Source organism: Tyto alba, unplaced genomic scaffold (assembly GCF_018691265.1).
Source record: "Tyto alba isolate M040663 unplaced genomic scaffold, T.alba_DEE_v4.0 Super-Scaffold_2, whole genome shotgun sequence".
NCBI lineage: Eukaryota > Metazoa > Chordata > Aves > Strigiformes > Tytonidae > Tyto > Tyto alba.
The window spans coordinates 73,905,763-73,919,055 of record NW_024881282.1 but is presented as its reverse complement, the minus strand read 5'-3'; the positions used below and the strand labels follow the sequence as shown (position 1 = coordinate 73,919,055).

At 35.6% G+C, this 13,293-nt stretch overlaps 1 protein-coding gene across 2 annotated transcripts in view; it reads left to right on the top strand.

The window, feature by feature from the left end:
• Positions 1–13,293, top strand: part of CPNE8 (copine 8) — a 108,389-nt gene that overhangs the window by 66,021 nt on the left and 29,075 nt on the right. For both annotated transcript variants that reach the window (XM_032996327.2, XM_042793286.1), the window contains exons 11-13: positions 3,789–3,864; positions 9,084–9,137; positions 12,164–12,225. In XM_032996327.2, coding sequence (XP_032852218.2) covers positions 3,789–3,864; positions 9,084–9,137; positions 12,164–12,225 — 192 coding nt within the window. The remainder of the gene's footprint in view (positions 1–3,788; positions 3,865–9,083; positions 9,138–12,163; positions 12,226–13,293) is intronic.

Below are 13,293 nucleotides of genomic sequence, written 5' to 3'. Positions count from 1 at the left end.
TTCAAGAATTAGTCTATCAGTTTTTTGTGCGATGCTGCTGTTACTCTGTTCATATTAATTTCCATTTTTTATAGACTCTTTGATTGTAAGTGGTTGTTACACTAGCTGATCACCTCAGTATGCTGAATCTGTTTGCTCCAGAAATGTGCACACTGGGCAAAGACAACCTTTGAAAGATCATCAGAGAGCCTGCTAGATAGCAGAGCAAGTTATACTGAATATTGCAGGTTATTCTGCAATCAGTAAGGCAACATTACTGTGCATATACTTGATTTCTGAATCTTGAATTGACTTGACTCTGACTTCTTGAGTCTTGACTTAGAGGTTTTTTATTTTAATTTTTCCCCATTCTGTGTTATCTGTGCTTTGAAAAAAATGGCACCAGCATGCTTTGGGTTGAGCTTCTTACTGTTATGTTCACGAATTATATTGTTAAGAGTAGTTGTATATTCTTAGCTCTCATTTATTTTCAAACATCACTTAAAATTTCTTCACGAAAAGCAATACAGGACCTTTGTAACATTAACACTATTAATTATTAAACATTTCTTTGTCTCAGACCAGGTTTTGCCCAAGAATTTTCAAAATGTGAACCACTTGGTCTAATTGATACCTTTTATTGCTTCTAAGAGCTGTGACAAACCCCAAAATATTTGATGCTATAAGAAGTCACAAAAATTGGTTTTGTTACTTTGTACAAGCCCACTTGTGTGAAAGAGTAACTTTTTTTGTTGAGTGTCCTTACCAATGAAATACTTGCAGATGGGTCTTACAGAAGGAAAATATAAGATGATGTGCAGTGTCACATTAGCAACTCTGATGTTTTTATTTCTCTCTGAAGGCTTTTTCACTAAATTCAGAGAAATTGGAAATTGTTACTTAGCATACATGGTGCAAAAGCCATTTCACAGTCTTGACATTTGTGATCTATCGAAAAGAAATGTTTTTTTCTTTAATTTTAAAACTGTAAATATTACTATGCTAACCTGGTGTGACTTAAACATTCATCTGAGAATCTAAACAGTGCAGGAGAGATTGTAAATCTCAGATTATAGGCGCTCTCACCTTATTTCTTTCCCTCCATCTTCATTCTCCTTCTCCACCTAGATTTTTAAATCCAGCTTGATGTTCAAATTATTATACTTTTCCCCTTACTCACTGACATATTTCTGGTGATGATTGCCCTTTCCTCCATTGATTTTTTTTCTTTATATCATTAAAAAAATCAAAGTTAATACAACTCTGAAAGTGATTTTCAGCACTTCAAAGCATAAGTGCCAAAAGCGGAGGATTTAGTGAGATGGGGTTCAAGTGATTATTTTATGTGCAAAGAGTCTCTGATTCAGTGTTCTGATATGCCGCTCATGGACAGAAGTCTTTAAGTCTAGGAATATTTGGTGTTAAGAAGACAAAGAGAATAATTTCTTTGGATTCTCAATCCAGAAACTAATACGGAGATCCATTTGGTGAAGCATGATCATGAATATTGAGAGGGATCAGTGCCTTGTTTTTCTTAATGAGTTATATACTTCTGGCAAAGGCAAATGTTGTCTGACAGGCACTCGTCTTTCAGAGCCAACCTAGTGGGAGGGTGAACATCTGTCTGAATCCTGAGTGTTAAAATCCAGGTTGCTGATCTTTTAAGTACAGAGAACTCTGAGACTAGTTATATATGCCCATTATTGTTATATATATATATTAATGATTAGTCAGAGGAATTGTATCTTTCTAGCTCAGTTCTTTTCAGTCTGTGTATGCTGCCACAAGGAAAGGAGGCTTTCCAGTGTCTCATAGGATTAAAGAAACAATTGCTTTTGAGCAGTACAGATTTTTTTGCCTCAGAGACAGCCCTGTCTGGAATTCCTTGTTTGCTCTATTTGCTAAAGCATGTTTATAGGTAGTAGGTAGTTTGTAGGTTGTAGGTAGTCCTTGAGCTACTGTTTGAATATCTGCCATTGAAATATACAAGCTGACTTGAAAACTTAAGGTAAGAACTGTTATGAAAGGGAAAGGTTCCTCTTTAACCAAGGTACATTCTTCTCCAGTGCCATGGTTACCTAAGGTTCAATATACCTTATGTACTACAGCCCATGCAGAGCTCGAGGTCTATAGCCTGTATGGGTGGCTTCTTTTGATCCCCTGGTTAAATAGTCATTGCAGTCTGAAGGCCATTTAATCAAAGGAGATGATACCTCTAAAATATGTTTTTTAAGAAAAGTCTTAGTCAGTCTGTCTTGGAAGCAATTTCCTGATCTCAGACTGGGAGTGTTTCATGAGAGGTCGTCCTTTCTGAATCTGAGTAGTTAGGAATATCTTTGCCATATAGTATTTATCGAGCTTTCCTACAGGATGCTTTGCTTATTTCATGTTCATAAGCATGATGACTGGACTTTTTCATTGTTTGTTTTACATATTTTGTGAATTCAGGCTGGTTTCAGAAAGTGAGATTTATATTTGGGGATTGTTTGATTTCATTTCTTTTCATTATGAATAAATCAAGCAAGAAATTTCATGTTGCTATGGTTTGTTTCCATTTTTCCTCTCCTTGCAATTTGCTTTTATTATTTATAGCTTAATTATAAATGTGCTATATTTCTTAAAAACAAATTTTACAAATAACAAAATCATAAAACTTTGGCTTTCTATTCTAGTTTACCATTATGAAGGAAGTTAAAAAAGTTAGTTTCATAGCTCACCAGATGTGGAGGTGGAGTGTAGAAGACATACAACACCTTGTTAGGGAACAACTGTGAAAACAGAGGGAGATGTGGCAGCAGGGAATGAGACTTGGAGCAGCAGTGAGGGAAGTTCAGCTGCGAAGAATGGAGCATGGGACTGCTGGGAGTTGTGTAGTCAGCTGTTAGGCATCCACCCCTGCAGTCGCTTCCATTCCAGGTACCTATCTGAGGTACGAACCTGCAGTTCAGTCATTTCTGGCAGACCTGTGGTTTCTGTGCCCCAGGTCCCTGATCCCATCTGCCTCTCTCAGTGATGCTCCATCCACTACCCTCCCTCTGGCCACCCTGCTCACAGTGGCTCATTAGCAGCGTGCCATCCCCTGGTTAAGAGTTAACAGTTTTCAAAACGTGAGTGACAGCACAGAATTGTTGAATGCATTCTTGGAGCAGGAATAGAATTTAGAAAGGAGAAGCTTGATAACCACTGCTTTAGTGTTAGGTTAAGATCTACTTTCCAATGGTGTCTGATACCATAAGCTGAGTAGCCTCAGTGGATTGATTTTCTCCTCCCATATGGGAAGACATAGCAGCTGAAATAAACTTTGGGTCTTCCCCTTGGAAGTACCATTCAATGTCACATTACACAAATTGGTAGGGCTGGTCTTTTCTGGTTTAAATTGCTCCCTTCTCTCTCTTAATACCTCCCTTTCTCGCACATAGTTCAAAGTCTGTGGTGCCAGCAGACATCCATTGAGAAAATGGTGATAGTCTTTGACAGCCCACGTTTTTTTCAGATTCTGTAAGCTTACACTGGGGTCAGATCATTGATTTACAACCTAGTCCTCATTGTGCAGCTAAGTTAAGCAGAAGTCATCAGAAAAATTTAAGCTGATGCTTTTCATCTCTGAATTTTTACTACTAAAAGAGTGAACACACAACAGGGAGAAATAAAGATTTTAAAGAAAATTATATCTTTTGCCATTGCTCCTTTCTTGGGTGTTGGTTCATATTGGTTGTGCTGCTCTTTTTCATAAATAGGTGTAATACATGTTTAAAATACGAAACGCTGTGCATTTGATTTGAAAACGCTTTTTTTTTTTTTTTATACAGCCATGATTTCATAGGAGAATTCACAACAAGTTACAGAGAGTTGTCGAGAGGGCAATCTCAGTTCAACGTGTATGAGGTAAGTATTTAAGTATTTACTCACTTTCAGGAAATAAATGAGAACACTTCCAATGTTTTCATGGGAAACCAGTCAAATCTGCCCAGTGCTTGGCAAAATCAAACTTTGGAGTTATTTCACATCTCTCCTTTTATAAAGAAGAATAGAGAATCTAAAAGTGTTGCTTCATAAAAAGATTTTAAAACAAGTAGGTATGTGTGGATGTATATCCACACTGGGCTATCGTAGATCAAGAACACTTCAAGCAGATGGGTTGGTATGACATGGAGCAAATACTGGGTTACCCCCATTTGTGCATGAACAATTTATCATTTATTTATCCTTTTGCCACCTGTTACATGTGTTGTATGCTATTTTCTCCTTTCCAAAGAATATCTGGTGATTTATACATTCGATGCAGAGTCACATGCTTTTGATCTCAAGTGCAGGCTTTAGGATCTTTAGAGTTTTGATGCATGGCTTGCAAGTGACAGAGAATTTAGCTTACTTATTGGTAGGGTTTTTCATGTGGTCAGTTACCATCTTTGCTTAAAAATTTGCATCTCATTTCTGGTTTAGGATTCATACATCTGCCAGCTACTGGGATTGACAAGCAGTTGTCAATTCAATTATAGAGTTTTATATTGTTAGGTGACTTCTGTGGTAAGACCTTATCATATATTGTAGGTGATTGCATACTATATCCACATTCCTTCTTAGTCTTCTTTCTCTTCTCTTTTCTCCTCAGGGCCCTGTGGCCAAAACTGTGCAGGCTTGTTTATTTCCGATCTAATAAGTCCCTAGTTTAAGACTTCTTTTTTAATTTAGTCTGAGGTTATTGGAATTTACAAAAAGTTAAACTTAATTTTTCAAGATCAAACTTTACCGTATCTTCAAAATGTGCTGTAATTTATTCTCAGAAGCAATCAATGAGTTTGCAAACAAAAATAGAGATACACAAACCTGAAGTGTCATAAAGGGACTAATTTTTTTGTTTCTTTTTTGGAAAGGTTCCGTTAAAAATTATCTGAGATTTGGGTACCAGAACACTGACTAAAAAAAAAAAAAAAAAAAAAAAAAGTCTAAACATTAAGACTTTACAATAAAACTTCATTTTTAAATTAATATCCCAGAAGAATCTCAGTCTGGAATGAGAAATGTATCATGAAATTTCAAAATGTATTAAATAAGGAGAGGCAATAAGAGGGAAATATTTAAAATGTATTTTGTCCCTGAGAAGTGTCAATTTACAGACTCTTCTTACGGAAATACTTTACATTCTGCAGTGTTAAACTCCAGCTTAAGTTTTTTATAGCTTCAAGAAATTTAATTTTCAGATTTTATTCCCAATTATTTTTATGTATCACTTAGATCACTTCAGCTTCATCTTCAGTAGGCAACAGTGTGTAGTACTGTAACTTCAAGTACTGTGAATGTGCTCCCCAGCAAGAAGCAGTAGAGCAGATGAGTTAGAGTTATGCCACAGCTCAGCTAGTAAATTCCTCCTGGATTATTGTAGTCTAATGACCAATTCTGGTGCTGACATAATATGGTTATCCTCCTTTTAGGACCATCAGGATTATTTTAGTGACAAGCAGTCATCTCTTGGAAAATGTCATCATATATAGAGCCCTCCTGCTCTCTGGAAGTTCTGGTAGAGTAAAATGGGTCTTCTTACTTCATAAGCAGTTTCAACCCTTGTCTTACATAATGCAGACCAAGTATAAGAACAGAATTAAAAATAAAACACTTAGCATTTTTTCCCCCCCTGTTGTTTTGGAAGTCCCTAAAAGTACTACTTCTTTCTCGTATTCTGGAGCTCCTTCCCCAGCATCTACCTGGGACATTGTGTGTGATGTTTTTCTCGGTATTTAAGTGACTCTATCCATGATCTCCAGTGTTACCAGAAGCCAAGATCTTAATCTTATCCCTCCGTCCCTGCCTTCCCTAGGGGAAAGTAATATCTAAGGCACCCCAACATCAACAGTGGTCATATGTGCCATCTTTAAAAACAGGAATAGCTATTCCTACCAAATCTCCCTTTAACATAGCCTTGTTAGTGTGAGCATGTCCTCTTTCAAATTAGTAGCTAACTTGCCTTCAAATTGTACTGCAGGTAATACAGGCACTTCTGCTACGGGATGCCACCTGGTGACTTACGGATTCATATGGGCTGTAGTTGCTTTTGGGATGGTTCCATGATTAGCTGTCTGGAGGACTGCAGTTCTATTCCCTCTTTGTCCCTTCTGGTAGAAGAGCCTATTCCTGAATTTAGACTCGCATTTTGTGTCCAGATTGGGAAATTCCTGACCAGCCTGTCTGCAAGATCTTCATTGATGAAATTGTAATCCCATGGTTGGAACTTCTTTCGGTTCTGCTTCTCCTAAGGGTCATTCAGATATAAAACAAATCCAGCTAATTAGTCATTGTTATCTTGGTAGACAGTTTAATTTCAAGGCCTCTTGTGTCCCTCAGAATAAATACTTAAGACTTTCTTCCGGGTTTTAGGTATGGTTTTTGAAGGATTTAGGTCAGTTTCTTTGTTTGCACTATGAGTTTCAGCATCATGCCGTTTGCATGCATGGTGTCTCAGAGCTGAAATATGTTTTTTCTTCCTCATGGAAAGATATTCTTGCTAATAATGAGAAGGCAAGCCTATGTGTTTATAGCCTTTTTTTTTTGTATGGTGCACAGGTCTGTTATTCCTTAAACTGTCCTTTAATTAGTCTTGGACTAATGCCATTAAACTTCTGTATTTTGTAAAATTTTATATTCCTAATATAGATGATCACAAATATGATGGTTTAAGCAAGCACAAATGCAGGGTAGGGAAGGAGAGTGCTCTGATTATGTGCTGCACTTTTATTTTGAAGATGAGCAAAGGTGCTGCTGTGCAAAGCAGGACAAAGATAACTGAAAACAATGGATTTTTTTTCTTATTTAGGTCCAAGATCAACCTCAGAGTTACAGTAATTTACAGCAGTTTCCTATGGATAGTGTCACAGTACAGATTACAATGTGCAGTGAAAATGTCTTCTCCTGTTGTATCACTGACATGACTCCCACCCTGCCAGGAATAGTCTGTTGTAACATCTCAAGTCATTTTGCAGATTCTTAAATATAGTGTCAGTATCTTACTCCCAGCAGTAGCATACCTTCCCTGAGCATCTCATGGTTGCCTCATGATTGCTATCCTCTGTACTTTGGTACTGCTTCTATTTGATCAGTCTGTGCAATATCAGAACAAAAGAGACTGGACACATTCTTTTTAATTGTTTTGCATTTACAGGCTGACCCAAGGCAGGTAGAGAAATTTATGTTTCAGTGAGTGTCCCATATTTTCAGATTAGAAGCATTGCTATAACAAACTCTTTTCAATTGACCTTCTTTTAATAGGTAAGAGTTCATGTAGCTTCCTAGGTTACTGCAGGGGTGTAAGAGTTTCAGAGACTAAAAAATGTTGTTTTATTTATAAAGCTATCTGAAATTTGAGAAAAAAAAAAAAACACATAAATACTATAATAATTATAGTACCTGGAATTGTAGGAGAGAGACAACCTGTCATTTAATTAATCTTTGATCCCAAGTAGATGCCTTGTTTGCCATGATATTTCAGTCCAAGCTCTAGTGCATTTCCTAGCAATTTTTAAGAAGCCAATTGTCAAGTTGCCTGAAGCAGAAGGTTCAGATAAATCTAGTTTTTGGCATTTAATGACTGCACACCTACTAACTCAGGCCTGACCATTGGATTGTGGAGGGGCCACAGGGCAAGCAGGCAGTCTGATACTTTCATCTTCCTCTTCTGGGTGGTTGTCAGCAGGAGTCACTTTCTGGCTAAGATTCTGGTTCAACAAGAATTACTGCATTGTTTATAAACCACCATTATAGATTTAATCCATTGCTGACCAGTTAAGACACTGTTAATAGGAGGGACAGAGGTTATTTGTGGTTTTTTAAGTGTTAAAGGGCTTATGTATAAGGCAGTAAAAGCTTTGAATAACACTGGATAACTGTGTGGCATATTGGAGGGAAGGAAAGAGTCACTCTCATTTAATCTGTTTGGGAAGACTTTAAATGTTAGTCATCTCTTTCTGCCTTACATTTCACAGCTGTTCTGTGTTGTGCAAGGAATATGATCTTTAAATGTAATTTCATTTTGGTTGGGGGAGAGAATTTTTGGAAGACATGTATTACTATTTTTCCCGTTTTCAGGCAAAATTGTTTAAATATTTTATAGCAGTTAAGTGACTAAGATTTCAATTGAGAATGTTTTCATTCCTTGTCATTCACAGAACATCTGTGAGTAGTTTAGTAAAATTTGGCAGTAAGCCACAAGGATTTGAGTTTCCTAGTTATATAGGAGATAGTTGATCGACCTAATTAACAAAATAATGTTTTGCTTCCAATACCATGTGCAATTTATAAAAAAGCAAGAGTACATTTTAATGTGTATGTAATGAAACTGACTGAGAGTTGCCTTTGAATGGGTATGTGTTCAGAAGGGAAACAATTTTTATTGGTGGTTACATTGAGAAGTTTTATATGTATGGGTTCAAGACATTCAAGAAAACTTTTTAATGTTATGTAGTCCAGTTCCATGAAGATTCTTCTGTATAGGGAGTGCCTGGAGCCCCCACAACTCCTGTATGCCAGTCAGGTGGTGGTCTATGCCATTTTCATCAAATTACTGACCAATTTCTATTCTGTCACAGTATGATCTGTCCCCCTCAATTGCTCTTCCTGTCAGCCAGATCCTGTCATTGCACCAAATACAGAAACTAGGAGTAGAACAACTCTCATGTTTCTCAGATAATACTGAGAAGATGGAAACAGATTAACTGGAATGTGAGGAGGTGCGTTGTGAGATGAAGAAGTGGTGACATGGTACACTGAAACACTGGAATCAGGAACACAGAAAAATGCAGAATCTTGTGAAAATTTAAGGAAGTGTTTCACTGAGTACTCAGATTTAATGAACACTCTCACCTCTGTTGCCCTGGTCCCCTATTTGTCAAATGTGAATAACAGCATTGGCTTACCCAGCAGGTACCATGAAGATAAATTCACCAGTTTTCAAATATGCATATATCCCAGCATTGAGGTGCATAAGTAAACAGTATTCTGAATAAATTTAGAATCTGTTGAAAATATCCTACTTTCTTCCTTGAAAGTATCTTAACACTTATCTTTATGTTAAATCATAAATCATACTGCTTTAATATTTGTATCTATGTTTCTAGGTAATAAATCCAAAGAAAAAAGGAAAAAAGAAAAAGTATATTAATTCAGGAACAGTAAGTAAATATATTTTATGTTACTGGATGCTTTTCTCTTGAAACAGAGTGTAATTGACTTGTAATTTAACAGGATTAGAATAGAACCTTCTGTGAAGGCCACAACAATAAACTATTTACTGTTATACGGCATTTGTTTTCAGATTTTTTTAATTTGAGGAGTCTGATAAAAGCTGTGTCCCAAATGTGCTGTTAAGTTGCTAATGATTTCCAAAATGAGTTATACCAAAATTTCGGTCAAATTCTTTAAACTGTTAGACTGGACACTATTAATTTTTATCTGAAACATATCTGCACTTTTAAAAATCAATTTTCTTTTTAAATGCTGAGCTAGCATCAATAAAAGCTAGTATGCTTATCATGACTAAACCAAAAAGAGTCAACATTTTTTATTACCAATAGGTTTTTGTAAATTTGTGTTGAAAGATCTGTTAATATAGTTTGGTATGTGAGTTTAATATCCTCTTGTTCATATTCCATATTCTGTTTTATGAACCATTTGGTAGCAGTGCAAATAATTCCCTTCAGCACTTTCTCAGCTTCCGTGTTCTGGCATTCATGATGTTCAAAGCATCATTTACAGGAAAATGAAGATAAATGTTCAAGAACTGTATATTGGAAAACCTAATTAGATATAAGAGATGGCTTTTGAAAACACATCCAGCATTTTATTTTTTTTTCATATGAACAGTTCCACTGAAGTCAGTAGGGCTACTTTCACTCTGAACTGTAGCCTTGAAGGGGTGTTTTGTCTTTCTCACATACTTGTATAAGTCTGTTCATCAGCAGAAAAACAAACACTTATTTTGTACTTCTGCTTTAAATTGTGAAAAATAGGCAGAAGCAGCTTGTCCATGAAAATTTTCTATACAAGGTCTGATTCGTTAGATAATTTTTGTTAACATATTCCTTTTACTACAATTTAGCATGTTAAAATAAAGTTCTGTTATGCTAAATTAGTGAGTCAGAAACTTAGGAGAAGTGATTGTTTTAAATCAATACTAAAAGTAAGTGTACTCAAAATTGTAGGTATGAAATCTGGTTTAGGGTACAGAGGAGCAAAGCATGCATTTACATGTTCAATTTTCTTGTTGATTTTGGTTTTAAGTATTTTAACACCTTCATGTGCATCTGTCTGCATTTGAAACAATGTATTTCACTCACCTTTGGACAGACAAAATCAACTGTGTCTTGTTATCCTTTGTCTTAAATTACATGGAAACTTCCAATAAACAATTGTTAACAATTTTCTTACCACTGTTCTCTACCGTTGCTTTTGTAATTTCTTTATCAAGTCCTTTTTGTCCTTATTTGCCCTTGCTTCTGTTATTCCTGCAGACTTCCCTTATGCTTCTCCAAATTGACACTTTCCTATGTGTTTGCATGCAGTTTTGTTTATCCTCTCCCTGTCATTGACCCAAGATATTCTTTATTCCACAGATTTATAAATTTTCAAACCAGACACCAAGACCATCTTTCTCACTAATAGGAAGTTGCCTTCTTGAAAACTTTAAGTAAAGTGGATATAGATCATTGACTGCTATCTCACTGATGCTTTTAAGGACTACATACATACATACAGTAGCCATCTCAGTTCATTACTACTTAAGGGGTCATTTGAAATTTAGACAGACAAGCTAGGAGAAATGTTTCAGAATACATGATTAGTTTTGAACAAATCAAAGTAATGAAATTTAAAATTCACTGTATAAAACTTAGAACATTAGTAGGCATTGTCTACCATGGAAGTAAACACTTTGGCCACTTTGAAATTGTATTGTCTATTTCTGTTTTTTAACTCAAAAATCAGATTCGCTGAAAACATTTGCTTAAACCAATTAGGAACAAGATAATCAGCTGTAATAACAGATGAACCATTAAAATGACTGTATCCAGTGGGAAAATGCATAGAACTTTCAGTCTTACATGCAAGACTATGCTACCAGTAATCTGGTAGAAGTTTGTTACGGTCTTCTGTTCTCAACTAGAAGCTTAATTTGATGGTTTTAAACTTTGCAAGTCACTAAGAATCACAGAGAACCTGTGACAAAGAAAGTATGATAGAAGGCAGAATTGCTGCCTATAACCTCATTCTGAGTCCAAGTTTACAGCATAGGAATATTTAAATTTTTTATATTTTTCTGCAGTTGGAGGCAAATCAGATTTTTTGATGAACTTTCATCCTCTTTTTTTTCCTTTCATCATTATCAGTGAATTTTCTTTGAGTAGTTACTTCATCAATTTTTGCTGACTGCCTGATGCACTTATGTTGTGAGAGTTTTGTGTCACTTCATAAATAAAAAGAAACCAATTTGGATTGTATTCTTTGCTTCATAAGTGTTGTGCAGTGCATGAAGATCTTAAATTCTGGATCTTTTCCACTTGATTTTATACTTCTGTGACTCAAGTGCTGGAAATGCCAGTAACACCTTTAGACCACTGTCTTTGTTTTGGACCTATATTATTTCAGAATGATAAAAGCTGGGTCTGAAGAAATTTCTAATCTTTGCATTTTTTATATATTCTACTTTACATTTTTTTATATATTTCGTACGTATGTATAATTTACTAGATCTTTGCATTCTTGGCTTGTGTCAATACGCAGTGCCACTTTTAATGTGAGTTGAGAAATGACATAAATAATTGTAATTGAGTTCTTTAAACAGTGTTGAAGTACTCATAGAATAGATGCATTATCATCTAGCTTTTAATATTCATGTGTAGATGTAGTGCACAGTGATCAGAAGACATACATGTGGTAACCTGCCCTGGAATACAATCTTCCATCCCTTACCTTTTGCTTCAAAAAAACAAAACAATTGTAGTAGACTTCCAAATTTGTTTCTTCCCTTTCAAGAGCTGACTATTGAAATGGTTTAATAATTTTTTTTTTAAACTTCCTTTTTCCCTAATATTATAGGAGAATACATCTTAAGGATAAAGGTCCAAAAACATTGTGCTTATGTCTCTACTTGTTCAACTGGGAAATGACAGTTCATGTCTGACTCTCTTTTATTTACTTTCAGGTAACATTGCTTTCCTTCCTAATTGAAACAGAAGTTTCATTCCTTGACTATATTAAAGGCGGGTATGTGATTGGCAACGAACTTCTCTTGTTTTCACAATCTCATTGTAATTCACTAATAATTTGTGTATCTACTTTGCATATGATGACTCTAAGTAGTATCTGTAAAGAGCTGTATTGTTTCCTCATTTTAGAGCCTGTACTTTCCTACATAAAACCTGCAGATCGTTATTGACATAAGTTAAGTTATGGAACTTCACTTAAAATGTTGGAATCTGTGTTGGTACTAAAACACTAAGATTAAGTAATGACATCTGATCAACCAGTGAAAATTTGATTAACCAAAAGGGAATTACCTGCATACTATTAAATCAATAAAATGCTGTTTTATTTCTTCTGATTACACTGACCTTTGCTGGTTTTAATATTGGCATTTATTTAGAGCCTTTCTTCTTCAAAGGCATTTTTTCAATACTAATTATGTAAATCTATAACATGTTCAATTTCTCATTTATTATCATTTTCCCAAAGGAAGTAGAGACAGAAGCATTAAATGGCTTAACCTGGAACATGCCTGGAAATGGGATTGGATCTCAGAAATTCCTGGCTCTTAACCTCCCTGCCAGAACACAATTCTTCTCTAAGATAGATAGAAATTGTTATACATTCCTAGGCACTTAATATGGATTTTTGAGGCATGCAGTCTGAATATACGTTCCACATTTGTTTTAGAGCATTGATTACCTGTGAAGAGACAAGTTACTTTTTTTGTGCCAGACTTCAACCACGCTTCAGCTGAAATGAAAAAAGAAGTGATGTGTTTGGGCAGTAGCTTTTGGGCCTTGCCTTTGTTCCCAGCAGTGGTAATCCTACAGATGAGAATGTGCTTAAGGTTTATTTCTAACACATGCATCATTTAAGTAAATTAAGTTAAAGTGACACACCCAGTCATAATTGTTAGCTACAGAGAAACTGTCACTAAACTATCTGGACCGCCATTGCATTCAAGGTTTTTGAAAAACCGCACCCTGAAGTTGTAATCCATATTGAATGGATAACTTGTAGAGGGAATGGATCATTGTTAAGATGTACTCCAAACTGTTGACCCTAACCCATGGGCTGCTGCAGTGT